At 43.2% G+C, this 18,567-nt stretch overlaps 1 protein-coding gene across 1 annotated transcript; it reads left to right on the top strand.

Annotated features, from left to right (window-relative positions):
- The first annotated feature begins 1,381 nt into the window (after nt 1–1,381).
- On the top strand, nt 1,382–17,845 carry LOC142048087 (protein mono-ADP-ribosyltransferase PARP12-like). The gene is made up of 12 exons (XM_075074646.1): nt 1,382–1,825; nt 2,826–2,961; nt 4,071–4,365; nt 4,916–5,014; nt 6,268–6,391; nt 8,043–8,238; nt 8,821–8,941; nt 11,083–11,179; nt 12,177–12,255; nt 13,562–13,692; nt 14,382–14,533; nt 15,364–17,845. The coding sequence occupies exons 1-12, from the start codon at nt 1,512–1,514 to the stop codon at nt 15,636–15,638; spliced, it is 2,019 nt and encodes a 672-aa protein (XP_074930747.1). The 5' UTR covers nt 1,382–1,511; the 3' UTR covers nt 15,639–17,845.
- The last annotated feature ends 722 nt before the right edge of the window (nt 17,846–18,567 follow it).

Raw genomic sequence — 18,567 nt, 5'->3', positions numbered from 1 at the left:
AGGAAAGACTGTCTTAAGGAACAAAGGAGGATAAAGACAGCCAAAGCTATGGAATTACTTCCGTATAACAAAAGACTAAAATAGACCAAAACTTTTCCTTTTGGAAAAGACACAACAAAGGGCTATATGATCAATGGATATAAAATCAGAAATTGAACCAAGAAAGTGAATAGCACTTTTCCTGTGTTTCAGGAAATCTAATCAGTGGACCCTGGAAGGGAGGGATGAAAGACAGTAACCCACCAGCCTCTCACATTGCCTCCTAGGCATCTGTTGATGGCCTGTTGGAGGCAGGCTACAGATCTATATGAACCTCTAAGTGACCTAGTATAGCTGTTCTTCTGTTCAATGTACTTGTCTAGCTTCTCATTTTGTCACTCCCTTCCTGATCTCACATGGCAAGCAGGAAATAAGACACGACAAGGGGAAAGGCGCAACAGAACCTGAGTGGCAAAAGAAGGAAGCAGGCAGGATTCTTGTTCAATGAGAATCACCATCTGCTTTAACAGTCCCCATGCCTACTGCTGCCAGTCCGACTTAAATAATGGTATTTTACTTAATTGTTTTACCATCATTTAAAGCATGCCTCTGAGACAACATGATGCAGCACCAGGAGCGATGAAATGACCCAAAGAGGAAGGCACTTAAAAGACTGAAAAGGTGGTCCCCCTTCTAAGGAGCTTGTGAGCACCCAGAGGGTGAGCACATAGCTTGGCCATGGGCTGGTGCCGTGGCTGCAGTGCAAGTGTCGTCATGGAACCGACAGAAGTCCAAAACCTTAACTGAGAAGTTTTTCTGGAGCCTAACAGCAGTTCAATTCTCACACTAGCCTTCTTGCTGTAACTGAAGGTGGCAAAGGATACTTGGGAGCAGTCTCTCTTCTCCCCTGGACCACTTATTCCTATAGGAGAGGCGTGAGTTTACAGCTGTCACCCTTTTTGGTCGAATTTCGTTTAAAATGGCCAATATAAATACCAAAAATCAGAAGGAAGAGGGAGTCGAAAGGCCCTCAGGCAGCACCACTGCATATGCCTCACTCTCTCCCTCCAGTCAGGTGTAAAAAACCTCAGAGAATAAACCACACCCCAAACTCCGCTGAAGAGATATCAAAGACTTTTGGGTGACCGTGGGTTTCTGGGAGCGCCTCAGCAGGCGCAGGGAGATCCCGGCCTTGCGGGCAGCGTGGGCACCCCAAGCGCTCGGCGCCGGGCCCTCCCTCAGGACCGTCCCCTCCGGCCGGGGCGGGGCAGTGCGGTGCGGCGCGGCCCGGCCCGGCCCAGCCCCGCCGCCTGGGGGCAGCCCCCGCCCGGGACGGGGCGGGAACGGGCCGCGTCACCGCGACGGGGCAGGAGGGCCGGGAGGGAGACGCCCCCCGCTCCGCCCTCGACCCCTCCCAGGGCCGGCACCACCCGCCCATCCCGTTCGCTGCTGGTTTCGTTTTCGTTTCCTCGCCCCGGGGGCTGGAGCGTCCCCGGGTGGGGCCGCCCGGCGCCGGCAGCCGCGGCGCGGCCATGGCGTTCGCCACCCAAGCGCTGCGGGTGCTGTGCGCTAGCGGCGGCTGCCTGGAGCAGAGCGAGCTCCGGCAGCGGATTCCGGGCCGGCCCACGGAGGAGCAGCTGGCGCTGGTGCTGCGGGACGCGCAGCGCTTCACGCTGGTGCGGCGGCCCGGCGAGGCGGCGGCGGCGGGGGGGGGTGTGGTGGTGGTGGTGGCCACCAGCCCCGTACGGCTGTGCCAGGAGTACGGCGCGGGCTGCGAGGGGCAGTGCGGGCGGCTGCACCTCTGCAAGTTCCACCTGAAGGGGCTGTGCCGCAACCAGCAGGCGAGGTGAGGGGCGTGGGGCGGCCCGGGGCTGCCGGCGGGGGCACCCCCGCCCACCAGCGCTGCCCGGGGCGGGCAGGCGGGGCCGGGCCCCGCGGGGGGCCGCTTGCCCGGGCATCTTGTGCTGCTCCTTGACCCCGGTCGCCGTTGCCGTCCGCGGAGCCCCCTTTCCCCTCGGGGACCGGGGCTTTGGCAGCGCTCAGCAAACGCGTTTCTGAGAAAAAGAAGTGTTTTGGAGGGAAAAGTCTGTGTCTTTCATGAGCCGTGGTGTCGCCGGGTGGGGGCTGCGGCCGCTTCCGCCTCTCCTGGTGCGGGCGGGTGGCGGCCGAGGGCTTGGGCCTGGAGCCGGCTTGTCCTCCGGGGTGAGGGGGCTCGGCCTCGGGTGGCTCGGCCTGGCGCCCCCGTCAGTGAAAGGAGGCTTCTGTAAAGGCCTCGCTTCTCTTTTCTGTGTCGGAAATGCTCCCTTTTCCCCCTTTTTAGTTTCTAAAGGAGAGAGACACGGGCAGTTGTTTGACAGACTTTGGTTTGCAGTGCCGCCTCCCCAGCTCACCGCCCCTCGGGCTGGCGCTTCCCCCCCGCCAGGGCCCCTGCGACGGTAAAAGCTTTGCCCCCTCCCCGCACACTCTCCCGCACGCAGCAAATCTGGGCACACTGTGCTGCTGAAGTTGGGGGATGTGCCACTGACTTCAGTGGCAGGGAGCGTTACCGTGGTGTTTTGGTGCGTTCTCACACATGGTGGTGAGCTGTGGGTCAAAAATGCCGATATCGGCAGGCTACGCTAATGCTGTAACGACTCTAAATCAGAAACAGCATGGCAGTTATCTTCAGAGTAATTAGGTAATCTGCTTAGCAAATCACATCATTGCTTTATAAATGAGTGCTGCAGCTTTTTCTGAAACTAGCTGATTTCTTGTGCTTTTTAAACTGTTTAGTGTAATACCAACGGGGTAGCAAAACAGTGCTAGTCTGTTGTGCTCATTCTGCACTTGGGTTTCTGAACATGTAGGAAGGAATGCAAGTTTGTTCACAACTTCCACTCAGACCACAATCTCTATGTTCTAAAACAAAATGGACTTGAGAAGTTAAACAGCGATGAACTTCGCCAGCTTCTGCTTCAAAATGACCCTTCCCTCTTACCAGAGGTGAGTAGTACTGTGGCAGTTTCTTAGCCTTGCATTCCAGTGAGCATCACAAAGTGGCAAGGCTTGATGATGCTGGCTGGAGATGTTAGGTGTCAGTTTAAGTTGCATAATGCAAATCTAAAACTTCAAATCTGCATCTTCTGTTCTCATCTGTGCTGGATTGACCCCAACTGGCAGATAAGCACTCGCACAGCCCCTCACTCACTCCCTTCTACCATGCCCCTAGCAGGACAGGTGAGAGAAAACAAGAAGAAAGGAAGTGACAAAACTTGTGGATGGAGATAAAGACAGTTTCACAAGGAGTGGAAGGGGGAAGAACACAAGTGTTGCAAAGGAAGTTAAGTTAGTCACCACCTCCCACAAGCAAACCATTGCCCAGAAAATCTCTGATCAAGGGCAACCTTGTAAGAAGGACCCACTCCCTCATCCTTACACACACCCCTTCCCAGCCCTGCCCCCCCCCCCCCCCCCCATTTTGAAGCTTGATATTATATGGCGTGGAATATCCCTTTGGCCAGTTTGGGCTAGCAGTGTCCTCTCTCAGCTTCTTGCCCACCCCCAGCCTACCTGGATGGGAGGGCCAGAGTGGAGAAAAAGAGGAAGCCTTGACACTGTGAGCACTGCTCAGCAGTAGCTGAAACACTGGTGTGTTATCAACACTGTTTTGGTCACAAATCCAAAACATAGCGGAGTATGGTCCGCTATGAAGAAAGGTAACTCCATCCCAGCCATATCCAATACCTCGTACCATCAAATTCAGGTCAAAAAAGTTCACTATTCCAAAACTAGAAAACCAAAGAGTTCGGGTAGTGACACAATAAAATCCATGTTCCTACATTTGTGTGAATTAGAACAAAATCCCATATGCTTGAGAATGTCTGTAAGATGGTGGCTGTCTCTTGAAAGATCTTTCTAGATGTTAGCAGGGAAAAGGAAAAGCTAACAAGTAGTCATTTGGAAAACAACAAGGAAGAAGAAACTTGTGTAAGTCTTTAAAATACAAATGTGGACACGTAGCTGTAAAAAACTAAAAATCGTGAATTCAAACAGTCTATATGAGCACATTGTAATTTAATCTTTAAATACTGTTTTTTTTCCCTCTACCCAAGGTCTGCTTGTATTATAACAAAGGTGATGGACCTTATGGATCTTGTACCTACAAAAAGATGTGTACCAAACTGCATGTTTGCCAGTACTTTTTGCGGGGACAGTGCAGATTTGGCAGCGGCTGCAAGCGATCCCATGACTTACTGAAGTCAGAATGTTATGAGAAACTGGAGAGACAGGGAATAAGCTCAAACATTATTGAGAAACTACCCTCCATTTATAGGAATATGTATGACATAAAAAATGGCAACAGGAGTGTGTATGACATAGAAGATGTCAAGTCTTCACCATGCAAAGGTAAATTATATAATCTTTTGAAAACACCAGAAGAAGAGTCACTATAGTGAATGTAACATTCTCACAGATGTCATTAGGAAAAAGAAAACTGAATTCACATCTTGATGTGTCTTTTAGGAGGGACCTTGCACCTATCTCATTGACAGAGATTTGTGTCTTGCCAGGTGAAGACACAAGGCATTATGGGTTCCTGAGAAATAAAGTGCTTGGTATTATAAAAATTTTTAATTTGGGGTTAGAAAATCATAACAGGAACTGGAAATAGGGAGATCTATATTTTTTTTCTTGGTAAAAAAACATAAACAAGGGTAGATAACTAAGAACTGTATCTGAGGAATTTAGCAGTAACAGGAGGTCCAGAAAGGGTGGATGAAGGGATAGGACTTTTGAGTATACAAGGTTATCAAAGACTTCAGTGTCTTTCTGGAGCTGACTACAGTTATGTAGTTAAAAACACTGTTTTTAGGCATCTTCTCTACCCATAGGTGTACTTTTAAGTGGGCTTGTTGAAACAAAGTGTATTAATTAGTCTTATAATTTCCCCCTCTAGAGAGAAAACACAGTTCTAGCCGAGAGTCCTTGACTACAAATGATGACGAATTGGCACAGATATGTTTATATCATCTGTACAGAAATTGTGGCTTTAAAGGTAGGTTGTGACTATAGCGAGTCAAGTAAATTTTCGTTTTGTCATAAAGAGAAAATGAAAGTGTGAAAGTTTCATAGAAAGGGGAAACTTCAGAGCTTATGTTTATCTTTAGTTAAACGTCATTGTCACCTGGAGTGCTGGTAGGAAAGTGTTTGACCTACCTGGTATACCAAACAAAGGAGCTGTTTTGTTTTACTCTGAAATGTATAATATCTGCCTGTGTTGGAGATTGGCTACTCCACTTGTGTTCACCTAAGGGAGTGCTGAATGATAGCTATTCGGAAATGGGGCAAAAGATACTCGGAATTCTACACTCTTCCTTGTTTCTTCTAGCACTCTTGTGTTCCATCTGTCTGAGCTGTCTTCCTTTCAAAATGTTCCAGCTTGTCCAGGAAAAAGGCTGCTGTGCCAGCTTGCTTGTTGTCCTTTTGCCATCCTTTTCCTTCTTGATGTTCTTGAACTGTAATAGCTCCCTGATGTACAGCACACCTTCTCACATGAACTGTGTGGTGTGGTCTCCCTGACTTTCCCTGTAGTTAAGTTGCCTGTTGTTCTACTATGAAAGCTAGCCTCAAGTTTATGCATATGTGTACTGGTGATGTGATCTTTCCTCCTGTTGAGGAGTGACTGCATACTGACTCTTCGAAAGATTTCTGAGTAACACTTGTGATACCTGGGCCACTGCTAACACTACTCTTGTTCCTGCTGAGGCCTGGACCCTTAGAGACTTCTTGAAGTCTCTAAATGTGAGGTACCTCCTATCCTAAAACTAAGCGCTATTTGGTTTTGTTTGGTCTGTTTTTTTTTTTCTTTTCCCCCCTCAATAATACAACTTTGGGACTAAGTGTTTAAGCATAGATATTTGAGTCTACGCTCTTATTCTATATATGATATAATGGCTTCTTGTGACTTGTGATCATGATTCATTGTAAATTTTTGTCTCTGAAACTGGAAAGACAGAACAGTCCTTCACCACTGAGCTCCTGCTAGCAATTTAGATGCACAAAAAGAACCTAGTAGGTAGGGAAACTGAACTTCTGCCTAAGCTCAAAAATTGATTTTTTGCTTGCTCAACGCTGAAAAATTCTGAACTATTGCTTGTAATGATCCTATAGGTGAAAACTTCCCATACCTACGCATTTGACACTTTCACCAGCTAGGTGTACATTCCTGAAATGTTGGAGTTTTTTCTCATAGCCTGTAAAAATAATGCATCTCTTGCTTTTTTCTTTTTTTTTTTTTAACTTTTATAGATAAGTGTATCAGAACTCATTTTCATTTGCCATACAGATGGCAGATCTCTGATGGTAATACCTGGAAGGACTTGAAGAATATGGAAGAAATAGAAAAAGCATATTGTGACCCTAGTAACACCAGGTATAAACTCTTCTAAAATCTAATTATGTTTGGAGTTTGCTATATTGAACCAGGCCCTTAGTGGCTATAAATTGCTACGATTCTATTGCAGCCATTACATAAGTAGCTTAATTCATTATTCTTCTACTGACCTCACTTTGCTGATATGCTGTTGCTGGAGATCTCATCCACTGTGACTTACACCTGGAGTCTGTATAGGACCCTCTGTGTTACCATACTGGGTTTGGCTGGGATGGAGTTAACTTTCTTCATAGCAGCCCATGTAGTGCTGTGTTCTGGATTTGTGACTAAAACAGTACTGATAATGCACCAGTGTTTTAGCTGTTGCTGAGCAGTGCTTGTGCAGAGTCAAGGCTTTCTCTTTTTCCCACTCTGCCCTGCTCTTCCCTCTCTACCCGCAGCAGGTAGGCTGGGGGTGGGCAAGGGGTTGGGAGAGGATCAGCCAGGACAGCTGACCTGAATTGACCAAAGGGATCTCCCATACCATATAATGTCATACTCCACAGTAAAACCTAGGGCAGAGGAAGAGGAGGGTTGGGGTTTTGGTTTCTCAGGTGGCAGCTATTTGGAGGCTGGCTGGCATTAGACTTCCTGTGGGAGGTGGTGAGCAATTTGCTTTGCATTATTTATTTATTTGTTTATTTACACACACACACACCCCGCTCCACACACCCTTCTTCACCTATTGAACTGCCTTTATATTGACACACAACTTTTCTAGCTTTTGCCCTTCCTATTTTCTACCCTTTGTGCAAAGGAGGGGAGGAAGAATGAATGAGCAGCTGTGTGGGCACTTGGTTGCTGGCCAGGGTCAATCCACCGCAGTTATTGTATGTGACTGACCCATAGATTCTAGTATTCTTTGCTGTGGAAAAATGTATGAATACCTCATACTGCTGCTACCATAGGAAGTCTTAGTCCCCACTAAGAATGGCTGGAAAACTGCAGAGAATGGTGATTTTATCACAAGTACTTGTGGGAATCTGTCTTTGATTAGAGCTTGGCAATACACAGCTTGACCCCATGGTTAGAAGTAACCTTTTCTTTCACCTTTCCAGATGGAATATGGAAAGGTAGCATGATATTTGTCCCTCCTGCCCCTTTTTCCCAGTCCATATTGTGAAACTAGTAGAATACCTTGTGTACCTAGAGAGAGATACTCTTGGGTGCAGAAAACCATTAAGAGTATGGAAATACCTTTAAGAGTTTGGAACTGGTTATGTAGAATAAAGAGGGTATTGGAAGGGGCTCATATCAGTATGCTGTGTCCCATGCTGGAGAATTTACGTAGCCCTCTTATGTTACGTTAGCGGCTCTTTGAAGCCATACTTAAGTTATGACAGTGTTATGTTTAGAATATAGTTGGTTAGCAAGAAGAAGGCAGTGTACATTTTCCACTGTTTCTGTTCATCTTATCTAACTCGCTGATTTACGAGCTGATAATGGTTACTGCACATGGGACCAATGTGAGGCGTAATACTGTAATGCAAAATACGTACAAGTGCAAGACAGAGGAGAGATTGTTGTGGAAACTACAGGTTTGTGTTCTGCTTTTGAGTGATGTTGTCTTTGCAAATTTGTGGTGGGCTTCTGAACCTATGTGTAAAGCTTCACACACAGTTCTGATTTTTTTCTCCTTTTTTTTTTATAGATTTAATAATGGTGTTACTGAAAGTGGCTCTGTCTTGTCATGTATCTGTTTTCTGAATATGTGCTCTGGGTTTGAAAAGGTTAGACGACTTTCTACAGCTTCCTCTGTGACCAAACCCCCTCACTTCATTCTTACAACAGAGTGGATCTGGTACTGGAAAGATGAATATGGCCTGTGGCAGGAGTATGGAAAAAAGGTAAGTGTGGAGAAATGGGGAGACTCTCAATTCTGTGTTAAAAGTGTAGAACTACTGAAAAGTACACAGAGCTTATATCCTCCCTCTCTTCCTCCTTCCCTCTTATACTGTACAGATGGACTTTAGAGGCCTAATGGGATCTTTTCCCTGCAAATTTGATTGGTTCAGGTAGGGGAGTGCTCACTGGTGAGTCACAAATATAACAGATAATTCTTCAGTGAGCCATGTCAGGTAGGATCACATGAATACATTTGTTTCATTGCTCCCGACTAAACCTTCCTTTTCTGAGGCTCCAGTAATACTCTGCATCTTCGCTAAGGTCTAGTTGGTAAATATGCGATCTCAGTAGTTGTGTTCACTGCATGCACCTTGCAAGGTAAGTTTAGGCTTCAGAACACTTCCTGGTTTGTTTTAGTGGCAGTTTCATCTGCTTAATATATGGCTTTTGCCTGAAAACCACTGTCATGCACAAAAGCTGATACATACTGCAGCCACCATACCATATGACAGTTGTTGATTTTTAAACTTACTTGTATATAACAGACCAGGAGACTATTTTTTTCTCTGATTTTGTCCTGACAGGATAATAATCACATAGCTGCCACTATCTCCAGTGATGACCTGGAGAAAGCTTATATAGCCAAAAGTTCTCCAAAGCTGAACTTCAAAGCTGGAAAACATGAATATGAACTCAATTTTGGAGGTATGTCCATTTGCTTTGGGTTTTTTTTGTTTTGTTTTGTTTCCTCCCTCCCTCCCTTTCAGGTATTTTGTGGTTCTAAACTACATTACTACATGAGATAGGAGAGAGAAATTTGAACTTCAAACTGCAAAGCTTACAGAGACAGAGCTTCTGTGAAATTCTCAGAATAACAGCTGTTCACATAAACAAAGTGGCATTCCTATTCTTCCAAACCTTTTATTTTTGCGAAGTTCTTGTGCTAGGTTTCAAAATGTCTGCCAGCAAGTCCAAGTGTGACATGGCCATTGATGCTAGCACCAACACAAACAAATGGTGAGAAACTTCTGGAAGACTTGGCAAGCCAGCTTCTGGTTTGCTTTAATCACTGCCTTGCAGGAAAATGAATACTTGGCAAGGTGTAGGGTCCAGACCGTCCTTAGCATTGCAAAATTTGTGTAACTGTTGTGGTTTAACCCTGGCTGGCAACTAAGCACCACACAGCCACTTGCTCACTGCCACCCGGTGCAGGGGGGAAGAATTAGAAGGATAAAAGTGAGAAAACTTCTGGGTTGAGATAAGAACAGTTCAATAATTGAAATAAAATAATAATAAACATAAACATTGTAATGAGAATGTAAACAACAAAAGAGGAACAAAACCCAGGAAAAAAACAAGTGATCCAACTGCTCACCACCCACCAACTGATGCCCAGCCAGTCCCTAAGCAATGATTGCTGCCCCCCAGGCAACTTCCCCCAGCTTATATACTAGGCATGATGTCATATGCTATAGAATATCCCTTTGGCCAGTTTGGGTCAGCTGTCCTGGCTATGCTGCCTCTTAGCCTGTTGTGCACCTCCTCGCTGGCAGAGCATGGAAAGCTGAGAAGTCCTTGACTTCTTATAAACACTGCTTAGCAACAACTAAAACATCAGTGTGTTATCACATTGTTCTGATGCTAAATCCAAAACATAGCACTATACCAGCTACTAGGAGGAAAATTAACTCTACACCAGCCGAAACTGCAACAATAGCTGTCTTCTTTTCATAGCTCTGCCTGTCTGGAAAGGCTGAGGAAATACCTTGACTACATCAAAGTAGGACGATGTTGTTTCCCAAGAGTTCAGTAAACTTAAGCCATTTGTGATGGCATTGTCCTTTCTGAGCTGTTGCCTTTCCAGGTATCCTTTTCAAAAGTCATGGGGAACAGTAGTGGTGGGAATCAGCCTGCCTAGACTGTCATTTTGTTGTAGTTACCTTTGATCTAACTCTCCATTACTATCCCATTCCTCATGGAAAAAAAGAAAAAACAAATACAGCAAGGAAAGGCATGTGGTATGTTGTTTGTGATTCAATTGAAAGCAATGCTTTAATCTTCTCTATAGGCTGGGGAAACTTTTCTGGCTTAGAAGGGAAAATTGCATAGTAAATCAATCCCTCTTCTAAGGTTTGGGCTTTTTTAGTAACTTAGACAAACATATGCAATGTCAAGGTCTTCCAAAACTTAAGTTTCTAGGCTTGGTGGTGCCAAGAGATTTTCTTCTGTTTGTTTGCTTTCTTCTTGTGTCTCTCCCTGAAGGTGAAGTTTCATTCTCCTGGCTGTTACTGAGTCTTTGTTGCTGGAATACTGTGGCAGTAGCTACAGAGGTTCCAAGATCCAGAAAGAATGTCTCTAAAATTCAGGTTGCTGTGACTTGTAAAAATGTAAAAATGAATGGCCTGTCATAGCTGTTAGGTTGTGTTTATAGGGTTTGAAATCTACAACTACGTGTAGGAAAACAGTATCTTATTGCAAATTGAGGAGGGGATGCAATCCATGGAGCAAAAGTAGATACTTATTTTACAATGATCCTTTTCAGTTAAGTGCGGCTGATGGAACAACGAAGGGAGAATAGCTACTAGTGTCTATCGTTCTTTCTGAAGTTAAGAGCTAAACAGAAACTGCATTGTTTCTTGGTGAGTTATACAGATAAACCATGGATTCCACATCCTGCTCTGACTTCCCTTTACATAGCAAGAAAAAAAGCTCAGTGGCTTTTTGTTAACGTTTTTGATGAAACAACTTTGGGGCAAGTTTTGCTGCAGTGTGAAAGCTTTCTAAAATATATTTCTGATTGTTCAGGGTTGTGTTTTTTTGTTTTGTTTTGTTTTCTTTCCCCCCAGCCATGATTCAGAAAAACCTTCGCTACACAACAGAGAGAGCGATTTGCAGAAGACCTAAATTTGTCTCTCAGACAGAGGTGGAAAAGACAAGAGCCAGGTAAACTGCAACTGCTCATTCTGTGGTGTTGGACTTAGTGCATTGTGAATGCAGTGTCTTCCAGGGGTGTAAATAAAGTGAAGGAGTAGCTGTTAAGGCAATAGTAAAAGAAATTGAGGGGGGAAGGGACATACCTTTCCTACAACATCATCTATCTAGGGCAGTAGTGCGGCCTGGCCAACAGTTTTCAAGCAGCTCGAGAGCTTTGAGGGGTGAAGGAAGTTTCGGCTTGGCCACAGAACATGTGGAAGCATAGAAGATAATTCAACATGTAGCAGTGTTGCAGGGAACGGCTGATTAGAGGGAGCTCTCAGAGCAGCTGATAGATGGAAGCAATAACGTTTATGCATACTAGCCCTTTCTAACATCTGAGATCAGTAATTTTCAAATCTAAGTACAAGTTTAGAAACAATTCTGTTGAGAACAACCGGACAATGTGAGAGAAAAGTAGTAGTTGTTAAAGGTGGAGTAAAAGGTGGGAGTCTGCAAGAGAAGAAGTTTTATCTAATTGCATGTAACAGCCAACGCTTTTTATGCATTCCCTTGCAGCACACAGTGCTTGCTTAAACAACACAGAAAAGAACTGCTAAAAACACTAATTAAAATTGGAATGGAAGTGGAGGAGAGGGCTGTATCTACCCTGTTTCTGACATACTGATGTGATACTAGATGCATTTTTATTTATCTACCCCAGTGTAGCAGAGCTTTTATGTATACATTCAACTCTTCGCAACTAAGAGAACTACTTTCATGTTTAGTTCAGTGTATATCTAATTTTTTTTTCTCATTTGGCATCTTACTTTCTGCCATAAGTCTTGACATGATGATTGAGAACAAATATTTTCATGTACTGAACTGAAAATTTTGAAATATTTCTGAATATGTTGTTGCCTACATTCTCCCTAAACTTGGCAAAAATATTCAGTATCATATATACGTAAAACATAGAGATTTGTTTTGTTTTAATTACCTATTTGTAATGTCTTGTAATGTACAGGGGCTTTAAAAATACAGAGCAGTTTAAGGGCATTCCAGCTCACTGGGACAAATCTGCGCTGCCTGAACTGGGATTCAAGGTTTGGAGCTTTTTGGTTTTTTCTCTCCATAAGTTTTGTCGCATACAGGTTTGTTACATCACAAGTTCAGTGGTTTTTGTGCCTTTGTAGATGACTGTTTTTTATGTAATTTCACACAGAGGTGTTGGTAAATTTGAGCCTGACACCACACTGGGAAGACCTAGAGGTGAAATTAGACCCAAATTTAAACTAACAAATGGTGGCAGTATAACCATTGCAACGTTGACTTTCACTGCTACTATTTATCCCTTTCCTTCGCAAATTTGCCTGAAGCTAATGCCATATTAGAAAGACTGTTACTGGTGCCCAAGATATGTAGTTTTGAAGTCCAACATGTGGTGAAGGATCAGAGATAAGAGATAAATCATGCATCTAAACTCCAGGGTAGCCACTCCCTGAGCTGTGTGTGACTTGTGGAGGATTGCTGAAATCAGCAAGAGTTCAGGCTGGGATCATTTATTAAAACGTGCCATAACTCCAGTGCAGTCAACTTCTTTACCTTTGTAACACACCCAGTTAATATCTGCATGGTTTACCTTTGCTGACTTCCTGCTTGCCTCCACCACCACCTCTGTCAACTCTGGTAACTATACCTACAGAAAAGAGCTTATATGAAGCTTGAAAATTAGTAACTTTCAAAATGCAAATCCTCAAGAAATTGTTAGTAAAAAATAGGGAAGGCTAATGTTGACATTCTTGATGTTCCTAGGGAAAACATGCAAGTAGAAAACTTAGCGTGCTCTCAGGACTGTCATGTAAGGAACTGATTTTTGGCAGTGTGTCCCTATTCTTCCCTAAAATGGTTGATTCAATAAAGCCTTTTCAATTTATTTAAAAACATAACAGGCTGCACAGTTTGTGTTCACTGGCTGTAGGGAGTATAAACTGTAAAGACTTAAAAAGCATGGATGTAGAGGTACTCTTTGCTGCAACATAAATTCTCTGTTCTTTTTTTATGTGCTCGTTTCTACTATGTATTTAGGTACTGTTTGATATATGCATGCAAGTGTATCTTGGCCTAAATATTAAAAGGGGCTGGGTGGCTGCACAAAAGCATGCAGCCCTTTTAATGTCCTGTGAGAGAGCAGCCTGGGTGTCTTAAACCCCAGGAGTTAATGTTCCCTAGGTAAGAGCTCGCTTTTACAGAGCTGAGATCTCTAATCTGCCTTTTTTCCAGGAGTATTTTTGCTGCTCGTACCTCTGCTTCACAGAAAAGACTGTAAAGGTCTGAGTAGTGCACTAGGTGGGGTGGCTTTGTTATGATTTAGTAAAAGATGAGAGTAGCTTTTTAATCTTTTCCTTACAGCTGATTGAGCTTGACAGTTCTTCCGAAGAATACAAGAAAGTCAAGGTGGACTTTCAACGCACCATGCCCAAAACAGTTATTAAAAGGATTTGTAGAGTTCAGAACCCATCTCTCTGGGAACTGTATCAATGGTATGTGTAACATACTGCTCTGGTATGTGTGCATGAAGTTTGTTGTTTCTGCAATTAGCTGCATGCTGAAGATAGACATACTCATTCCTGAAATGCAGCTGTATTTAAGAATCTGCTTCCACTCCTGAACTGAAATCCTAGCCAGGATCAACATGTAGATAAAGAGGTACCAACAAAACCGCAGTCAAGACATGGAGCTTAGAATAGTTAGATGAGCTCTGTGGGAGGAATCCTTGCTCCTGAGTAAGTGGTTCTGACTTGTGCTAGGCCTGTGTCCAAGACAGCTGCCTTCCACTGAAGACTTGAAGCCTGATAATCAGTCACATCTGGAAAAAACACTGGTTTGTAGCTGGTCAAAACTGAAACAGCCTTCAGAACTAGATGCAAAACTCGCTGAGGGAAAGCCTTATTATGAACATGATTTTTTTTAAAAAAAAGATAAGATTCTTCTCCTCTCAGTAGGCAGTGACTGAAACATTAACATATTAAATATCTGGAGGCATTTGCTTATAATGAAAGCATGTTTATATGCATCTAGACAGCAAGATACCCTGCAATTCCGAAGTTTAGGCCTTGACGTAAGGATTTTCAGAAAGTATTCTGTGTAAAATTGTCTCAGTGCTAGTATGGCTGGAACCTGTCTGGGTACAGCTACTGTGGAACTGCAAAGATAGTGGTTCTTATTGCAGGCAAAAGGAACAAATGCAGAAGAGCAATGGTGGAAAGGATGTGGATGAGCGATTTTTGTTTCATGGGACCAGTAAAAAATACATTGATGCCATCTGTCATCAAAACTTTGACTGGAGGATCTGTGGCCTTCATGGGACAGTCTACGGCAAAGGTTTTTTAGCTTTTTCATTAACCCCAGACTTGCTAAAAAATTCTCTAGTTACTCCAGAGGTGTAAAGTTAGAAAGAGGGCACTCAGCCAGTCTAGGGCTTATCTTTGTGGTGATGTGGACAACACAGCTGACTCGGCAATGATCATTTGGAGCTAAGGCGTACTGAAAGGCCTTGGCCTCTATGTTCCACTCTATCCTTGCAAGAACAGACAAGCTTAGGAGCGGCCAGTTCTAGGGACTGTTTCTTCTGGAGTCCAGGCTTACTTCTGTTCCAATTTCTCCAAGCTCCTATGGGAAGGCAACGTGCCATTATTTGGGTTTTTTTTCCAGGAACGTAAATGCCATCCTGTTTACAGGCTTTTTGCCTTGTTAGCAAATTATATTCCTTTACATTGTCCTGTGTACAGGAAAGGATCAACATACCAAGTGGGATAGCCAAGAGACAGGCTGACCCACCTGTTCGACTGAATACTGCTTAACTCTCAGAAATGTTCTAATGAATATTAATTAGTAGCCTCTGTCAGGAGAAGTTGGGCGAGATTGGGGAAGGTGGACATCTAGGGTCAGGAGGAAATCTTCTTGAGGAGTATGTTAACATTTAAAGCACTACTTTTGTGGCTTTTTAATATGTGTGATGTGAAAAATAAAAGTGTAGGTAAAACATAGGGGTCATTTTCACTAAGAAGGACATACAGGGCAAGTAAAGGCTTTGGAAAGGTCATTCATGAGCTGCTTAATGGATTTGCTTATGAATTTGCTTTCCCACTGTCTCACTTCCTTCCCATCACTTTTGGTGTCGTATCAACTCTCTCTTGGTGTCTCTTCTGCAGGAAGCTATTTTGCAAGGGATGCATCTTATTCTGACAACTACTGCTTGGAAGACTCACACTGCAAGACCATGTTTCTGGCACGGGTGCTGGTGGGGGAGTTCACGCTTGGTAGTTCATCTTATGTTCGGCCTCCCTTGAAGGACAACCAGAACTTCTATGACAGTTGTGTGAATAGCTCTTCAAACCCTTCTATCTTTGTCATCTTTGAGAAGCAGCAGATTTATCCAGAGTATCTCATAGAATACATTGACCAGGCATTGGCAAGAATGCTATAGCAGCAGAACTTGTCATCATTATGTTTAGCTGGTACAAACATTTTTTTAGTAGTGGATACAGAGAAAAAAAAAGTGATTTTTAGAAGTTGTGTAATTGGGTAGGTGAGTGTCCAGAAACATTTATTCTCTATCCTTTCTGTGCAATAGAAAACAAGGGGTAAAAATACATGAAGGATGTCTTAAAATTCTTAAAATCCTATGTCTGTCTCCTGTTTTCTAGCAGGTATCATGTTTCCCTGCGTTACTAGGGACTTTTATGCATTTATTAGATGGTTGTAACATAAGGATTGGCTATGACTGACAAGTTTAATCAATATTTAGTTACAATTGTTTCAGGATAGGTCTTTACATGTGCTCATTGGTCAGAGGCTGTATCCTTCTACCTGTTTATCTTTTAACTCAAAATTTTATAAAACCTGCTTTTAAAAATAATGTGTCCTGTAACAGTAGACATTCAAGTGTTTGCAAATGAGACTGTACCATGTTTGTCTCTGTGTGCAACTCGCTGCATAAAATCTTAGCAGCACTGGTTTTTGTCCCTACTTGACCTTCACAAACAAAGCCTCCAAAATTAAACTTGTTTGTTGAAAAGGAACAGAGAGTTATTTTTACCTGTTAATTTTCTCATCCGAAACAAGTACCAAAGACATGAAGCACAGCAAGGGTTGCTTGGTGCTGTGCTACTCTGTTAACTTACTTACTCTGTCAGATAAATGCTGTATTTTAGGTCTGTGAGACCACAAGTTTTTTATGACTTTCACTGTGCCTACAAATGAGAGAATGCTGGCAGGTGCCGGTGGGGAAGAAGAGGAGGCAACTCGCTCTGTCATTTAAGAATATCATACTTAGGAGTGAAATACACTGCTTGCACTGCTTTGTTAGCAATACCTTCTTTTTGTGGAGCGACTTTATGGTTCTCTTACAGCTGTTGGGAAGGACAGTGAGTGACTGACTTCCCTTGGGTGTACTGCCCCTTTGATTGCAGGAGATATGCTGGTTACCTGTGTAATCAAGGTGTCTTTGGACTTTCTTGCAGGAAAAATGTGCTTACCTGGGAGTGGTCTTCAGCCACTGAGCTGAAGATTTAAAAATCTGAAGATTAAGTTGAATATTTCAGTTGTTCCCAGCTGTGATTGTTTTGGCTGGGACAGAGTTAATTTTCTCCATACTAGCTAGTATGGGACTATGTTTTGGATTTGTGCTGAACGCAGTGTTGATAACACAGGAATGTTTTCATTACCTCTGAGCAGGGCTTACACAGAGTCAAGGCCTTTTCTGCCTCTCACCGCACCAGCGAGCAGGCTGGGGGTGCACAAGAAGCTGGGAGGGGACACAGCCGGGACAGCTGACCCCCACTGACCAAAGGGATATTCCATACCATATGTCATCATGCTCAGCATGTAAAGCTGGGGGAAGAAGAAGGAAGGGTAGGACATTTGGAGTGATGGCGTTTTGATGGAGCCCTGCTTTCCTGGAGATGGCTGAACACCTGCCTGCCCATGGGAAGGAGTGAATTAATTCCTTGTTTTGCTTTGCTTGTGCACACGGCTTTTGCTCTACCTATTAAACTGTCTTTGTCTAAACCCACAAGTTTTCTCACTTTTACTCTTCTGATTCTCTCCCCCATCCCACTGGGGGAGAGCAAGCAAGCAGATGTGTGGGTCTTAGTTGCTGGCTGGGGTTATACCACACCAGCAAAAGATGTTATTAATGTTGAGTAGTCAGCATAATTGTATGCAGATGACAAAACGCTTGAACTGTCAAGTATTTCTTAAGAGAGTAAAGTTGCTGATGCATAGGCAGATACTTTATCACAGTTTTAATGCTCCTAAATGAGTACTAGTTATAGTGTACTGCAAAAGCCTTAAGATATACATTGTATAGGACCAAAACCAGCTCATCTCTACCTGTGTTCTAGAAGCACTTCTTTTTAATTCAGCTGGGTGATGACTGACAGGTGTACACTGGATAACTCTCTATTACTTCAGCACTGTGAACCAGAAGCTTAGCCATGTTTAGCTAGAGTAAGGCTGTGCAGAACTCCTTTTTATATGAGCTCTAAAACTAGTAGCACAATATCTGAAGAAAAATACTCCTATTTGTATTTAAACACAGTAAAACACAGGATGTGGAAAAGCAAGTTGGCTGTATTCTTTCTTTTGAAAGATTTGTAATAGAACATACACAATAAATCCTATGTCAGCAAATGAGCTTGTCAGCAAATGCTATGTTCATTGAGGAGGGTAACATTATGTATGAAAGCCTTCATACCTGTGCAGAATAAGATTTTTTCTGCCAAAACAAAACACATGTTCGTTTACATGTTCGCGGCAAATGAGAATACTGGCAGTATGCCTTTCTTCCTCTGAACGTTACCAGCATTTCAGCTAAGGACTGAAATAGCTAAAGTCATGTTAATCTTTTGCCAGAAAATTGAAATAAACATTTTTTTCATGCAAAAAAGTTGAGCTATTTTTCAATAACATTTTTGATGGCTAGTAATATTTTTTAAATCTTTACCTTAGTTCTTGGGGTGGATGTGTGAGTGTGTGTGCGCGCATGCGTAAGTAAAATAAGTGGAGTAAAATGGCTGGTTGTGTTACTTCGTCATCTCTTATTTCTCCATTCACACACAGAAAAGTTACCATGCTTTCCACTTTTGAAACAGCAGTGGTAACTTTCTTGTGCATAGTAGATAAATAGGTATTCAAACCACTTAATTCCTTGTAATGGTTTTCTCTCAATACTAAAACCAATACGTTTCACTACATTTCTGAGTTCTTGGAAACTTCCTTAAAGCTGCTGCTGTTAAGTACCGGGGTCCTGCTGCAGATGTTTGGATTGCATTTGGAAATGAACAGATTAAAGAGTTGATTTGCATTAACTCTAACTTCAGCCAAAAACTGATATTGAACCTTTCTTCTGAGTG

The sequence above is a fragment of the Phalacrocorax aristotelis genome, chromosome 1, assembly GCF_949628215.1.
Source record: "Phalacrocorax aristotelis chromosome 1, bGulAri2.1, whole genome shotgun sequence".
NCBI lineage: Eukaryota > Metazoa > Chordata > Aves > Suliformes > Phalacrocoracidae > Phalacrocorax > Phalacrocorax aristotelis.
Note: the sequence above shows the minus strand (reverse complement) of the source record. Positions and strands in the feature narration are given on the sequence as shown.

Excerpts from the sequence above, each read along its gene's own strand:
- LOC142048087 (XM_075074646.1), top strand. The coding sequence starts at position 1,512 with ATGGCGTTCGCCACCCAAGCGCTGCGGGTGCTGTGCGCTAGCGGCGGC. Across the intron at positions 2,962-4,070 it reads ACCCTTCCCTCTTACCAGAG|GTCTGCTTGTATTATAACAA; the intron begins GTGAGTAGTACT and ends CCTCTACCCAAG. Across the intron at positions 4,366-4,915 it reads CAAGTCTTCACCATGCAAAG|AGAGAAAACACAGTTCTAGC; the intron begins GTAAATTATATA and ends TTCCCCCTCTAG.